This window comes from Choristoneura fumiferana, chromosome 11, assembly GCF_025370935.1.
Source record: "Choristoneura fumiferana chromosome 11, NRCan_CFum_1, whole genome shotgun sequence".
NCBI classification, from domain to species: domain Eukaryota; kingdom Metazoa; phylum Arthropoda; class Insecta; order Lepidoptera; family Tortricidae; genus Choristoneura; species Choristoneura fumiferana.
Genome location: NC_133482.1, coordinates 6,255,182 through 6,271,868, shown reverse-complemented (window position 1 = coordinate 6,271,868; position 16,687 = coordinate 6,255,182). Strand labels below are relative to the sequence as shown.

At 35.0% G+C, this 16,687-nt stretch overlaps 2 protein-coding genes across 2 annotated transcripts; both read left to right on the top strand.

The window, feature by feature from the left end:
• Positions 1-9,249: 9,249 nt before the first annotated feature.
• Positions 9,250-9,744, top strand: LOC141432326 (uncharacterized). Its single transcript, XM_074093870.1, has one exon. It carries the CDS (start codon positions 9,337-9,339, stop codon positions 9,697-9,699), a length of 363 nt encoding a protein of 120 aa, XP_073949971.1. The 5' UTR covers positions 9,250-9,336; the 3' UTR covers positions 9,700-9,744.
• Positions 9,745-15,190: 5,446 nt separating this feature from the next.
• LOC141432325 (uncharacterized) lies at positions 15,191-15,756 on the top strand. Its single transcript, XM_074093869.1, has one exon. It carries the CDS (start codon positions 15,260-15,262, stop codon positions 15,623-15,625), a length of 366 nt encoding a protein of 121 aa, XP_073949970.1. The 5' UTR covers positions 15,191-15,259; the 3' UTR covers positions 15,626-15,756.
• Positions 15,757-16,687: the final 931 nt, after the last annotated feature.

The window sequence follows — 16,687 nt, the reverse complement described above, 5'->3', positions numbered from 1 at the left end:
CTACCCAATATGAAATACTTAGGTACTCCATTGGTCTTATTTGAATATTTAAAGTTGGTAGATGCCTACCGTATTCATATTTAATAATATAATAATACTTTAAGGTGACGCATGGCTAAACAATTAATCGAAAACAGAGCGTTTGTACCCCGCAACCCGCTCACACCCCTCTACTTTTTACGCGGCTTGCGTGTCACAGTCGACCGTATGTTACACTGACAGCGCCTCGACAGCGCGCTAAAACAGACAGAGACGTCTTAGAGTTGCCCTTACAACTTTTTTTTTACTTTTTTTGCAAATAGCAGTAGGTACCTAATGCAATCACGAGTATTTTTAACTGACTTCAAAAAAAGGAGGAGGTTATCAATTCGGTTGTATTTTCTTTTTTTTATGTTTGCTACCTCAGAACTCCGTCATTTATGAATCGATTCCAAAATTCTTTTTTTCGTTCGTCTAGGAATGCTTTCAATTAGGTCCCATATGCACCACCGGATCTGATGATCGGATCCTAAGGAAATCGAGGGAAGTCTTCAAATATTGTAGGGACACCTATGGTAATTTCGATATCTTTAGTAGTAACTTGTGCATTTGCTCTTGAAAAACATCTTTTTGTGAAGTGGAACTGATGATGAAGACCAAATTTGACCAACCGAGCTACTACTCGATAACAAGTACCTCACGGATTGAATTTCAATTACTTTAACACAGTTGCTAAGCAATTTAAGTTCATCGTAATGCATATGGTGAAATGGAACGGGTGACGAAGCACCAGGAGTCCTCAATAATGAAAGTCTCTGCATCGGAAAAAGCAAGTTTTTGTAAAAGGTGACGAGCAGTTGACATTAAACTATTGTATCTTAGATCTTTTTTTCGGTGGAAAAGCGTGAAAAAAAAATATAACAAAAAAATTAACCGACTACAAAAAAACCATGAAAATATTTTTCTACCATTCTGAAGTCGGTTCAATTTTTTTATCTTATGGAACTATTCTACAAAATTTTATTAACTTGCAATGTTTGTATTGTGTTTTGTTGTTTTTATGTAATGTTATGTAATGCGAAAGTAACTCTGCATGCCTGTTACACCGTCACGCTTAAACCGCTGAACCGATATAGATAAAATTTGGTATGGAGATAGTTTGAGATCCTGGAAAGGGCATTATAATATCTCATAATATAACTTTTAAAACTGTTAGTTAGAACTCTAGCACAACGTTCAACTAGGTACCGTGAAAGCAATCTCCGGCGAACCGTTTTCATATGAGGTCGAGTACGAAACGTAGCATATTTTCAACAATATTTATTACTATAATCTGAGTAGCCGCGCCGTATATCATCTTTATCGAGACTCTGCGAACCGATCGACCTCACGTGGCTTCAGACCGCTGTATATTCGTTTTATCCACAATCTACAAGAGTTAATACGGTAGTAAAGCTTCGTGCTTAGTTAGATGTGGTTTAGATAAATTTCAACGGCTCTCTTTGGCATTATTTCCTTACCTATAATGAATTAAGCATTGAGTAAGTTCGCGGTTTAGAGTACCTCTGATATGTTTATTTAGTGCTAGTAAACAAAGCCACTCGTGTTAGGGTAGGTACAACTGGTTTTGATCACAACTGACCTAATTTTGTTTACTTATTTTACTGGAACCGAAAAGGGTTATGTTCTAGCAATAAGTATGGTCCTTGGTTCTAGTATGGTCGATTCCCTAACTTATGTAACTACTTTTTTGTACTAGTTATGTAACTAGTATAAAATAGAGTAAGTATAGTCTTTTCTATGTAGAAAAGAGCATAATTATGTTTTCACCTCAGCACCTCAAACAGGCAGGTTTTGCTATGAGAAATCAGTGAGCAAAATCGCATTTTGCTCACTCCGTGAGACAAAGTAACTTTTTAATTATTTTTTTTAAATGCTGAGTACAGTGTTGGGTCTACTCACTGAATTCCAAATATTTGAACTTTACTTTGATCTGTCATTTCACTTCAACTCGAAAAAAGCAAGAGGTAGGATCAAATTTGTCGATTACAAACTTAAATTAAATTTTTGGTATTAAAAATATATCGAAATATTTCCAAAATGTAAATTTTCCCGATCTTTTAATAAAGTATGCAACCTCGTTGCACGAAAGCCGCTTCTCTTGTTTTTTTTTTATAAAAGAATTCCGTATACTGCCTCTACAGTATAATTATTATGTGTTAAATTGAATGTTTTTTTAACAAATCTATTTATGTTTATGTAATAGAAATCTTAATAAAAATCAATTACCCCGAGGTGAGGTAATGCAGTATTAAAAAATAAGTGTGACATTAGTACAATAAGTTAAGATTGCATGTTACGAGTATGCGATTTGTATTGTAGCTACTGGACTCTTTTTATGGTTTTAAATGTAATTATTATATTTTATAATAATCGGATTCTATTTAAAAAAAATGTGTTTGTTTTGTAAACAGGTAGGTATATGTGGTTTTATTCTTATGTTACATTTAAATTATGTTCTCGCTGCTGAGGTGAAAAATTGTATGTGTCACACGAGACCAAAGTTTTTTTGCATCTCGTGTATTTCAATCCCTTGCTGATCTCAGGATTCTAACCTAGAATCACTCGCTAACGCTCGTGATTCAATTTTAGAATCCTTCGCTTACTCGGGATTCAAAATCAACACTCGCAACAAAAAACAACTTTGCTGTCTTGTTGCACAAATAACTATTGTTTTTGGTAAACGCTCATTTGCAACAAAATTACCTTCAATCCAAAATATTTTTAAAAAGACAACAAAGTCAAAAACAACAACGTTTAATGATGTTACAGCAACAAGAAAAAAACTCCTTAAGAACAAATGGATATCACTTTTTTCAATAAATTATTTGGGGACACAAATACGACCTATCCTCACAGAGCCAAAAGCACAGCGAGACACCCTAATGCCGCTTCTTGATTGAAGTTCTGACTCAGTATCTCCTTCTCCAGCTTCAACTAGATATTCTGGTAGCTTCTCTTCGTCCAGGCTTATTTTTTCATCGCCGCCATCAATATGAATTGTTGTTGTTGTTATTTTCTGAGTGCTGTCGTCGGTATCGTCAGGTTTCTTGATAGCTTCCATTGCACGGCCTTCCTTGTGCCTCGGTATAATGATAAAGCTCTCTACGGCCATGACGAGAAGTAAGCACAAAACCAATTTGAAATAGACAGATGTAGCCATTTTTTTTCAAATTGTTTATTAGTTGTTAATAGGAAACCATAAGCGTACTAGACGCGTATAAATGGTTGTGTCGTAAAGAACGGAGGGCTTAAGCTTTTATACTGTTTTAAGACAAACTTGATGCGTTATTACAACATAATATTACGCAAAATGCATCATTCTCAACCACAGATTGTGATTCATTCGAAGTGACGTTTCCCTTGGGAAATATTGACTCGCTTACCTGCTTTCAAGCTATTTGTTTAGTAAGGGGAACCCCAGCCGCACACTACTACGGAAATTGTGTATTTATTTTCAATGCTTTCACATGGGTAATGTCTGCTGCTAAACAGTAAAACCTACATGCTACTGTCACGGGTGCGGCCGGGGGGGATATACTCTTGTCTAATTTGAAAAGTATTGATAAAATATTTTTAACAATTTTTTTTCTATAAGCTTTTCTTGCTCTGATTTGACAGACACAGTGTCGACGGAGCTCCTATCACGCGGAGCTCCTACTTTTATGTAGTTTCCTTCGGGCCGATGCAAATTAACATAACCTAAACTTAGCCTATGTTTCTGTGTCGATTAAAATGAAAAAAAAAGCGATTGTGAAAATAAGATTCAGTAAAAAAGCATTTTGGGAAAAAAAGCGAATGGAAATTTTGCTACTAGAAAATAACGATTCCGTAAATTGATCTAACAAGCCGACAGTTTGAGACCCTGAGAAGGACACAGAATATTTTATCCCGGAAAATTATATAGTTCCTACGGAACGGAAGCATGATAAACGAATTATTCGTAGAAGAAATCACAGGCTATAGCTAACTAATTAAGTTAATCAGCTGGGCGCAGTGCTCCGGACTGGGTCTTGGCCTCCGACTACACCATGCTGTGATATCTTGGGCCAGCCTTCGACTCCGGGATCCGAAAGATCTCTCTGGACCTCATTACTTCAGCGTATCTTGGACGACCAACAAGTCGATTCACGCCTCGATCCTCTCCCAACCTTTCCACGTGTCCAAGCCAGTCTGGGCGCTTTGGTCTGTCCAATAATTTTGGGCTCAGACACTAGGTCTTCGATTTCCTTATTCTTCGTCACCTTCCAGCATCCGTCTTCTCTGAGGCGGTTCCAAAATCTACACAACAGCAACAGCTACCTAGTTCTCAATAATTGAATAGAATTAACATTACAATTTTACCCTTTTTCCAATATCAAACAAAACCGCCATACAAAATCGTGCAAAATACGCTCGCAAGTAAACTTTTCCTATGACCAATGTGGTTATTGCCTGTATTTTTTTTCTCAGAGGGGAAAGCATTCATTATATTACCAACTCCTGTCATAAATGCTTTATCATGGTTCTAAATGGTCATATATTAATATATGTGTCACGGTGGTAGTGACCGGAGGAGTTGGTGGTGGAATGAAGAAGAGGCAGGAACAAGGAAGACCAGTAGTAATATTTATTTAACAAAACTATAAAAGGCACCTGCGGACAAACAGACGCGGTCTTAAGTATCTAAATTGGTATGCTTTGACATTGTATCAACAATTATAAAAATACATAGTTAATAAACTTTTTTTTTAAATAGTACAGGCTTGTTAGGCTTGGGTTGCTTACGTTTCCGTGCCTAGTTCTTTATTTTATACAATTCAATAACACTGAAGTTCAGCAGGATCACAAGCTAATGAACTTTAGGAACTTCAATAACGCACTGCACAACTATTGGAAACTGGAGAAGGAAATAAACCTTCCTTCGTATAGGTGTAGTAAATTACGAGTTAGTTAAGGAGTTTTTCTACTCCTGTACTTTAATCTGTGATTTACTTAACCACGAACAGTAATACAACAGCATACATAACAAGATTCTGGAAAAGTCTATATTTTTATTGCCCATAACAGCACTGTATCGTAATGTTGCTAAAACGATACTGCAACCATGCTGCAACCACTTACTTTTTCTTCTTAATTCGTATATTCGGACAGGCTAAGTTGCAGCCAGTTACATATTTTATAATGGTTTTTATACAGAAAAAAAAATCCGAACATAATCCATAGCCTGCCAACTTAAGTAACGCATATTTTTAACATCATCACAGGCAAGTAAACGTTAATAAAAAACAAAATTTAACTCGCTTGTTCATTGTTGTTTACCTTTTCTTTGCGTTTGCCATAATTTTTACTAAAGTATGAAACATTTAAATTTTACTTTTTCTCTAATTTTATATTGTAATTAATAAGTACCCAGTCGAAGAAAAAGTATTGTATGCAACGTTGTATAAATAAGTCAAAAAAAGCTCGTATCGTCTTTTTCTTACGATGTTCGCTAACCTAGCTATTTTAAACCCTGTTATACAACTGTTGCATAATAGTTATTTATACTATAACTTATATTCTGTGAGATGGTACCCAAACGATTACAAACTATGTTAAGTGTGTGTTGTTATGTTATGTTGTAGGTTCACGAGCACGAGGATTACATGTCAGGTGACAGATTACTTAAATAATAAAAAAGTCAAGCGTCAGTCATCATCAATCAATCTCCGTATTCAGTGTCACTTAGGTACATAGATACAGGATGTTGTTAGTTGTCGATTACGTCAAAAAAAAATCGTCTAAGTAAAAAATGCCTATATCGACGGGTCTCAAGCTCATCTATGTATGTATGAGTAATTTTATGAAATTGGAATAGCTACTTTAATATATGTATCTAAAATTATAATTTGAATTTCTTAAAATTTCATATACGAGTTTGAGTCAGACACTCGTCGATATATTATTATATTGCTGAGTAGCATCCTTATACAAGGTGGTCCAGAATGCAAGGTCACTTTGTATTGCGTAACTTATTCGTAATAATAATATACACTGACAGTTTAATGTAGGTAGCATCTACGCAATATTAAAGTACATTATTTAATAAGGTTGACTACTTTGCAATGTGCATTATGCTCGTCAAAAGCGTCTTCATTCACGTCAATTAAATAACAAGGATAATATTCTGTACATGCCTATTAGGCAGAAGAATAATAAGGATAATGGTATGTAAAGTATAATTTATTCATGGAATATATATGCATAAGGTAAATGTCCGAGTGCTTGACACGCTTAATGCCCTATAGATGACACCACTTGAGCTCATGAGTCGAATCTCAATTGCTAATGAAAAAATAAAAATGGAATAAAATAAAAAGTTAATTATCACAATGGCTGATCGCTTCGTGAATTTTAACTATTTAAATTAAAAATGATACCTACAAATTTATATTTTGACCTGAAAAAAGTTTGAAAAACACTGGATTAACTAATTATAAGTAAATAATTAAATCTTCCATGCATCTACTGTCGAAGGAGGTTTATGTTTGTAACAAGGCTGATCAAGTCTTGTTGATTTTTAACCTCTTCCTCATTTCATGTTTCGGTTCGTTTTAAAATTCAATTGAAAATTTCAATTTTCGAGTATCCACTGTAGGTACTTTCATATTCAGCACTTTGTTTTTATGTCAAAATTCATTCTCAGCTCAGCAGCCGTACTATAAAGACGATATCTTATTCTTTTGTCATTAATACCTATTTGACCACTAATCATAACAGTTCTCACAGTGCAGTGTTTTTATAACCAGTTTTATCACACACTTTAAATCAGTTTTACTTAAGGAACAAGGGACTTAGAAGGCACAATTGTAAGTCCTACAACATTTTTATAACTCTTTTAGCTTATTTTACAACTTTCAAATTTATTAGTTTTTATATTATGCATAGTATGCATTGTTACAGGTCATCATCTCCTGCCTTAATTTCTACTTTCCTCTTCATCTGTCGCTTCACATCGTGACATGTTTAATTTTAAATAACAATTTTTAGTTATAGAGGAGCGGGACCTCCTGGCACAGGTATCTTTACTATACTTAAAAGGAGGTTCCAATCTTGATGTTACTTGTGAGCTTTTTTTTTATGGTATAGGGGTCAAATTTTCTTTTTCATATTTACTTCTGTACATTAACAATAAGTATATTCTAATTATGATTGCGCATTGTCAAACTAAGCATTAATTATTTTAATTTATTGCTTCTATTACAGACAACCGGTTATTGGTCAATTGATTACTATTTATTTTTAATTTGTATGGATTCAACGTCAAATTAGTAAATATAGAGCATGCATATTGATTATTAAATAAAATCTACGTTACACCCGCCAACCTACTTACTTTTGCTCATTACATTAACTTTGCTCAGCTCAAACATTCAATTTAACTTTTAATTAAATTGCTGATTAATTTTACCTGCTTCATTGATCCCTCTGTTGGAGGCCAAAGTGATCACAGAAATTCCGGGTCATATTTCTTAACCATATTTTGTCTTAGTTCTAAATGTGGGTGTGTGATTCTTAGCCTTAATTATTGAGCACTATAAGACTGTAATACTAGCAATATATAAATCCCTAGGAAAGTGTACTTATATAATCTATTTGTTTAACATGTCAAACACACAAATTATTTGTTCAATTAAGTCCGACTGACCCATATCTATCTATATCTATACATATAATAAATCTGTAGAAAGTCGGTGTCTGTACATTGGAATATAATATATTAGCACAATAGAACCCAAAACAATGATTTTTAGAATTACTGTCTGTTTGTCTGTTTATCTGTTTGTCTGTTTGCCTGTGCGTTTGCACACGATAATCTCAGAAGCCACTCAACATAGAAGGATGCAGTTCCCACTGATGTGTTGTCCTTGCCTTGGATTAACATTCATTCAAATCGGTTCACAAATAAAAAATATATATCTAAAATACAAACTGAGACATGGATGCACAGAAAAACCAGAAAAAGAGACCAGCGCTGGGAATCGAACCCAGGTCCTCAGCAATCCGTGCTGCGTGCTATAACCCCTACACCACCGCTGGACAGGAATTTAGACACGAATTTTTCCTATGCATACATATCTCAGGTTGCTTATTTCTTTTTTTTTTTTTTTTATTCGACTGGTTGGCAAACGAGCAAGTGGGTCTCCTGATGGTAAGAGATCACCACTGCCCATAGACACTACTACGCTACTACTACGCTACTTATGCAGCAGCAGGTGGTGCAGCACCATCTTATTTTTTTTTTGCAAATTTGTAACATGTTATCATCGAAATACAAAACAACGAAACAATCAAAATTTACTGTTGTAAAATTGAATGAAAAATCTAAATATTGTACGCGACTCCGTCTGCGAAGAATTCGTTAATGGCTACCCCGCGGAAACAATGCAATTTACAGAAATTAAAACTATCCTGTGTCCTTCCCAGTGTTTCATTATCTCCATAACAGATTTCATCTAAATCGGTTCAGCGCTTTAACTTTAGCAAGGTATTAACAAACAGAATTACTTACTCATTTATATATATAACTAGCTTTTGCCCGCGGCTCCGCCCGCGTGCTATTCGGTTATCGCGCGCTATTCCCTCGGGAACTGTGCATTTTTCCGGGATAAAAAGTACCTATGTCACTCTCGGGCCCATAACCTATCACTATTCCAAAAATCACGTCGATCCGTCGCTCCGTTACGGCGTGAAAGACAGACAAACACTCAAACATACAAACACACTTTCGCATTTATAATATTAATTATGGATATTTTAGTAAGGATTAGGAAGAATAAAGCGGGCGCGCGGGATATGGAATCGAAATAACCGACCACAATTATTACGCACTGGAAATAAAGTTATAAGTAATTTTACCTATCTTTGAAAGATAATCTAAATGAAGTTGCTTTCTTCGTTCACGACAGAAGTATTGATCTTAGAGAGGCGACTAAAGATCTTCCGGATGACAATTCATTGCAATTTGTAACTATGCAATCAGTTTTGACACCTATTGTTATAGACTAGGAACACCGAGGGAAATTACCATACATAAAAATGGGGGAAAAAATCGCTGTACCCTGTCATTCCTTAAGAATTCATCATGCAGTGAATCACATCTTATGTAGACCCGACCGATGATGTGCGCGTAGTGCGTAAGGGGAAGTTTCAACAACTATAAAAGCCACGTGCATGGCTCAAGCAACTCACAACCATTCCAATACGCGTCGTGTACGCTTAATGGTTTACATATAATATAATACCATCAGCTATATTTTTTTAATTTATTAAAAAATGGCTCAATATCTGTGTGTCGCCTTGACGTTTTGCCTAATTATACTGGCAGCCGAAGCGCGGGTTCTAAAATCAAGGCAAATCAGTTTGCCTGATGAACCAATCGTAATGGACATTGCTGTAAGGCAGAAAACTGCGGGTTCTGAAGACACCAGCCCTTTACTGAAGATGACGATAGAGATTAACGGAAATGATAAGAAGACGACGCTGTTAGAAGTTGCGGATCAGATGCCGCCAGAAAAAGAGGTGCACGAAACGGTGGATGAAGACTTTGTTCCTGAAATTGGACCTCGTGCTGGTATCAGGGGAAAAGGCTGCGCGTTGGGTTACAAGCTACGTGGTACCATGTGTTTTCCTGGTTAATTAACAGCTCAGTTTCGTTGTTGATTAAAAATATATATTTTTTATTAAAAAAATGTGTTTCTTTCCTGCTCAGTACCTTACCTCATGAGTTCTCAGATTATCCATATCCATACTAATATTGTAAATGCGAAAGTGTGTGTGTTTGTATGTTTGTCCGTCTTTCACGTCGAAACGGAGCGACGGATCGACGTGGTTTTTGGCATAGAGATAGTTTTAGGATTCTGTATCCGAAATAATAAAAAATCAGCCAAGTGTGTATTGGGCCTAGCCTAGCTTAACACGCCCAAATTAGGGTTCCGTAGCCATTACGAAAAAATCAAGCAATATTTTTCTAAGGATTTCGTGTATTGTGTACGGAATCTTCCAAGGTTAGGTAAATTTTATGGTTGTACGTTGTGTTGTTGTAGTTTTCGAAGTTAGTTTTTTTTCGGTGTGCATGGATTCATGAATACTTGATAAAGACATCATATGTTTTATTTTGTCAATTAGTAAAGTAAAATACTTAGAGGTACCGGATTAATCTAGAAATAAAACAATACATTTAAAAAATTAAAACCGGTTTGTCACTTAGTAAAGTAAAATACTTAAGAGGTACCGGATTAATCTAGAAATAAAACAATAAATTTAAAAAATCAAAACCCGACTGCGTTAAAAAATACTAAAAAGAAGAAAACAAGACGTGGTCTAGAACTCTGTTAAGTAGCTAACTTAAACTTCAACAGTCGGGACCCATTATACGAGTAGATACTAAGAACTTTTGAGCTGGTCGCGATTTGAATGGGTCCCGACCCGACTGTTGAAGTTTAAGTTAGCTACTTAACAGAGTTCTAGACCACGTCTTGTTTTCTTCTTTTTAGTATTTTTTAACGCAGTCAGGTTTTGATTTTTTTAAATTTATTGTTTTATTTTATACTTTTTTGATATTTCTGTGAAAACGGTAAATAAAAACACATGACTTGTATTTTTTTTGTAATCTGTTTTTAAATCTCTTCATTTTGATACCCTACTCGACAGGTTTGAATGAAAAAAAAAAATGTAATCTCACAATTTGGCTCAAAAAACCCACTATTTTATTTTTTTAAGAATTTCATGTACCTAACCAGTGTCACTCGCGCCATTAAGAAGAATCCAATGACGTATCTTTTATCAAAATCGGTTCAGCCGTTGAGTAGTTATGAGAGGACATAAGAATAGACATACATACATACTGGTCAAACACATAACCCTCCTTCTTTGCAGTCGGGTAATAAATGAAAATGTCATCAAATTCTACAATCCATTCATTAAAAATATGACTACGAAAATTGAGGCGGTTAAAACGTTCGAACCCCATAGATATATTTGTATGAATAATATGAATGTTTGTTCTCTGGTCTTGAACGTTTAATACCTTTGTATCTAAGTACCTATGTATTTATCTATATAAGTATGTTTATATGTTGTTATGTTTAACCCATAGTACAAGCTATGTTTAGTTTGAGACTAGGTCAATTGGTGTCAATTGTCCGATGATATTCATTCCTTTCGACTTTGACAACCAATCAAAAAAATCCTAGAAGTGAAATGAGCAAATTTCAACTGAAAATTCAGTATATTGTTGATTTCGAAATGGTACAATGTGAGTATAATTTCTGCAATAAAATAGGCATTCGTGATGCTCTATTGAACTAAATTAAAACTAGGAACCCCGCAAGCCGTCCCTGCCAGGTAAAAATAATACTGTACGGTATTATACCTCATAACATAATTATAAAGATTTTAAAGAGAAAACTAGCACAACTTGGAAGCACATAATAATAGTCGATCAAATATTTATATTTAATATCTATCGCATGTTAATGAGGAACCATAACGTGCGTACCACCAACACAAACTTGGATGTTTTTTTTAATGTATAAATTCTTAGAATGCTGGTATTTGCATAAAAATAATGTTATGTGTATCTATATAGGTATGCATGATTAGCACAAGCACATTGGCCTCTAAGATTAGAGTTGCAAATCATCGGGGATAGTGAAATCGCTTATCTACCGTACGCATATACCGCATCTCTGCACTAAGTATGTGTAGCTTTACAGTGGATGGTTTTAACTTTATATTTGATTTATTTGAAACAATTTGGAATACAAATTTAAATTAATCAATCAATCAAATCAACCCACATCCACCCACTGCTGAGTAACGCTTCTTTATTTTCTCGCTACTTTGCCCGATCCTGTGTCAGTTTCATCCAGAACCCACAGCTTACCAGCCGATTGTCAGATGTCATCCGATCCACGAAAAAAGTGACACTTGGCTAAATTTGACACTGATTTGCACGATTCTCGTCAAAATGTTTGTTAGTTTGTTCGTTTATACTGTTTCTTGTACAAAAAGGAAATACAAAAAGGTTGGTTACAAAAAAAAAATGACAAAAAAAATCATTTAGACTACCTAATCATTTTCCATATAAGGTATGCTTCAAAAAAAAAACTGCCTACTTAGATTCAGAATGGAGAGTCACGTTTTTCCAATGCAAATGACTACACTGTTCGACAGCATGACCCAAAAGGACTACTCGACGTATCTACTACTCTACGTCATAGTGGTAATAAGTAGTTAATCATTATAACCTTTCCCGAATGATGACGTTCGACTGAACAAACTGATTCATTTACCAGGGTGGAAATTTGAATAATCAATTTCACTATGATTTCCTCGACAAAAGTATGGGATATCAACATGACATTCGGAACACAAAGGTTCTACCCTGGTAGGTACATGATTCAGTTTGTTCAACCGTAGGTAGGTAAACCTGTAATCTGATCTGATATATTATATTTACTTACAGCACTAGGGGTTACGCGAGATTCCATTTGAAAACGATTTGTTCAACGCTGTAATTGTACAATTTTCCGGGATAAAAAGTATGTTTTGTCCTTTTCAGAGTTTTGAACTATCTTCATATCAAATTTCATCTAATTTTGGTTTAGCAGTTTAAGCGAGAAAAGGTAGACAGACAAATTTAAAACACAACACACTACAAATAAGTACCTGCAATAATTTTATTCAGAGACAATATGTAGGGTGCAGGAAATGGAACAGTTATTTTAGCAAATATAATACGTATTAGTAAGGTTGTGTGGATGGACTAGCCTAGCAGATACGAATTCACTATAATATGTTATGATCTAATTAGGTCTTCTTATACTAGGATGAAACCCTTCAAGTAGGATATCTGTTAACAAAAAGAAGTTAATTAAAAAACATGAAGTAGATAGGTACATACCTACTATGTTATTTTCGTCATTTTTGCATGCGAGCATGCGAGTAAGTATGCAAGAAAGCATCTAGACAAGCATGCAACCAAGCGTGGAAGCAATCATGTAAGCAAGCATGTAATGGTGCATGAAATAGTGCAAGCAAGCAACCTTGCAAGTGAGCACGTAAATTTGCAAGCAAGCATGCAGGCAAGCATGCAAGCAAGCAACCTTGCAAGTGAGCATGTAAATTTGCAAGCAAGCATGCAGGCAAGCATGCAAGCCAGAAAGCAAGCAAGCATGCTTTTTAACATATTATTTAAAAAACGTTTGTGTAATGTGCATTCATACTTCTATGTAGTCAGCTCAGCGGTTAGAATACAAAAAAAACTTTTGGTCAACCCTTGGGAACGGCAATTTTTTTCGGGATTAAAAATATCCCATTATTTATTCTGGGCTTTTTATATGACGTATGCGAAATTTCATAGGAATCGGTGCAGTAGTTACGGCGTGAAAGCGTAACAAACAAACAAACTCACTTCCCCTTTATAATATTTATTTAGTAAGGATAGTGACGCGAGCGCGAGCTTTCATATTTAGCCAACAGTTTCAAAATTGAAAACTATTTTAAACCCATTAAATATATTGGCCCGGATAACACGTCTTAAATAGAGTTTTATTATGTTTCGGGATAAACTCGATTTAAGGCGTGAGTTATCCGGGTCAATATATTTAATACGATTGAGTCTCACGGTAGTTTCATATTTCAAAACTAATTGGACTATGCATAATAAACGTGAGGGCGGTCCACCCACGGGCGGCACATTTAGGGGGCGGGCCAATACCATAAAAATTTAATGATATGTGTGACGTTCCCAATCCACACTGGGCGCGCGTAGGAACTACGGCCCAAGTGCTCGCATTCTGAGAGGAGGACTGATTTTTTCATTTTCATTTTTCATATTCGGACCGATTAGATTGAGTACCCTAAATAAGAGGGCGGCAAAATTTTCTTCCGCCCCGGGCGGCTAATACCCACGCTACGCTACTGATATCAGGGCTCTTGCTTCTTGGTTTTTTGTGGCATGTGGTGTGCTGTGCATATTACATTTTATTAACTTTCTTGGTTGATACGATACTAGACAAAAACGGTCAAAACATGAAATAATTTTAAATGCACTTGTCATGTGCACTTTTTCGCGCACATTTACAAACACATAAACACACACACTTACACACACACACACACACACATATATATATATATATATATATCCATATACACATAATCAGTTAAGATCAAGAGCTACACGTAAGATAATAAGCATATTAAAAGCAATAAGAAATAATAAGTTAGTTAAATTATACTGTAAATTGAAATCGTTTAAATACTGTAAACTAGTCTAAGGTAAACACTGTTACCTACAATTATAGGAGGTCTCGACTTTGTAAAAACTCTTTTGTTAGCTAAATAAACGATTTATTAATTTATTATTATTATTACTTGTTTATAATCTTCGCAAGTTCTATCGTGAGAGACTCTAGTCTAGACTTTTTAATCGTATACCAGAATACTCATGCTTTTAATTTAAATCAAGAATCTAGAAGTTTAATTATATGAGACATACAATTGCAATAATTGCTAGGTAGGTACCTATAACTAATAGGTTTAATCGATCCTCCTGAGTCCTCGTGTACTTTATAAAGGACCAATTAACACTAAGAATAACGGCCAAATGTACTTTATAAAGTACAAAATGTTCATTGAATAAAGAATTCTAAGAATTTTGAAATAATATCCAAAATAACAAAGCAGGTCAACCATGTCTAGGTCTTAAGCACTAAGTTTGTTAAAAAATGTCAGGACCCAGGAGGCTATGGGAGAGGGGCCTCTAATAGACGCTTTGTCATAAAAAATGAACTGGTCCTGACTCCTACAGTCAATTTATCTATTAATTAAGAGTACTACGGGTATTCCCATAGCTATACTCGTAAGTGATACAATTGATGTCGCATAAGGATTCCATTTATTTTTTTATTTTTGGATTCTATCTATTGTTGTGTCTTGCTTGTGTTGTGAATAAATGTATTTTCTTTCTTTCTTTCTTTCTTTCTTTCTTTCTTTCTTTCATTTTGTATTTCCATCAGGTCATTCCCTAAAATTCATCACAATGTGAGTCATTCATATGCCATGATGCTGCGCAAATAAGCGTAAGCTATAAAAGACTTGTTCTAGCCTCTGACAGCTCATAACCATTTAAATACGCGTCGTGTGCGCTTATGGTTCAACCACCATCAGAGTTTTATTAATTACTTCTAAAATGGCTCAACATTATTACGTTGCATTGGCCTTGTGCTTATTCATCATGGCAGCCGAATCTCGTGCCCTCAAATCAAAGCAGATCTCTTTACCTAATGGAGCAATTGTGATGGATATTATTGTGCGACAGAAGACTGAAGGTTCTGAAGAGGCCACTCCTATCGCGAAGATGAAATTAGAGATAAATGGAGAAGATAAGAAGATAACGCTGTCTGACGCCGCGGATCAAATGCCGCCAGGAAAAGTGGTGGACGTCACGGAGGATGAGGACTTTGTGCCAGAGATTGGGAATCGTAGTGGAATTAGAGTGGGTCGTTGCCCTCTCGGGTATGTGAAACGTGGTACCGTGTGTTTCCCGTCCAAATAATTTTTAAAAATCAGCTTACGTCATTGATAAGGTAGTGGAAAAGATAAAATTTGTTATTGTTCAGTAATTCGCACCTCCAGCTAATTAACAATGTAACGTGAAAAAATGTTGATTAAATATTTATTATTGCATTCGTTTGTTTTTCCTTTACTAGTCCACTAGTTCTTCATCAATAGAAGGTTATGTCATATAGAAAAATAATATCTATGATATTATTGTTGCTCGACGCTATTCCAGATGAACGAGTAGTTTGATCGTAAAAGCGATTTGTTGATTTTTGAAATCATGTAAACAAAAATACCGTTTGAATGTGGAAAAGCTTATTGAGAGTGGAGTACGCGAAAATAAACCGTTCTAGTTTACTTTCACAACTTGTCAAAAATTCAATCTAATGTGGTAATTTTGTAGAAATACACGAATGTGTACTATTTTTACGTTACTGAATTTTTTGACTATTGACAAGATTAATTTGTACCTACTCGTACTACGATATTCCAGTCTATGTAATTTATTGGTATTTTAAATTCAGGACACTTTTCGACACCTTGAATCAAATGGTATTTTTGAATTTCGTGATTTCTTATTAGCCCTAGAGCTCTACATTTTTTCCACTTGCGTTAGTAATTTGGAATTATGATCGTCTAAATCGATCATTTTCATTTACTTATAATTGTCATTTATTTGTCACGTATTGCTAAGTGATAACACTGACTGATGACTTTCCGTATTTAGATTTCCCCACTTACCTATGTAGCGCTAGACCTGTTAATGATAATCGATGATAATCATGATAATCGATGATGATGATGTTCATGTTATAAGCCTTGAATAAGATATTTAGATTTTGACTGATGATGAATGACTAGTTCCATTCGAATAATAATATTTTTATAATAAGCTTTTATTTAACTTCTCATTTTGCCCAAATATTGCCAGTTCATTTTGATCCACTTCCAGTGGTCAAGTTGACTTGAAATTTGGTCTATAACTGTAGGTTGGATAAGGTATGGTAAGCACAAACAGTTTGAATTAAAAAATGTTTATTTTTGGACAGTAACATAT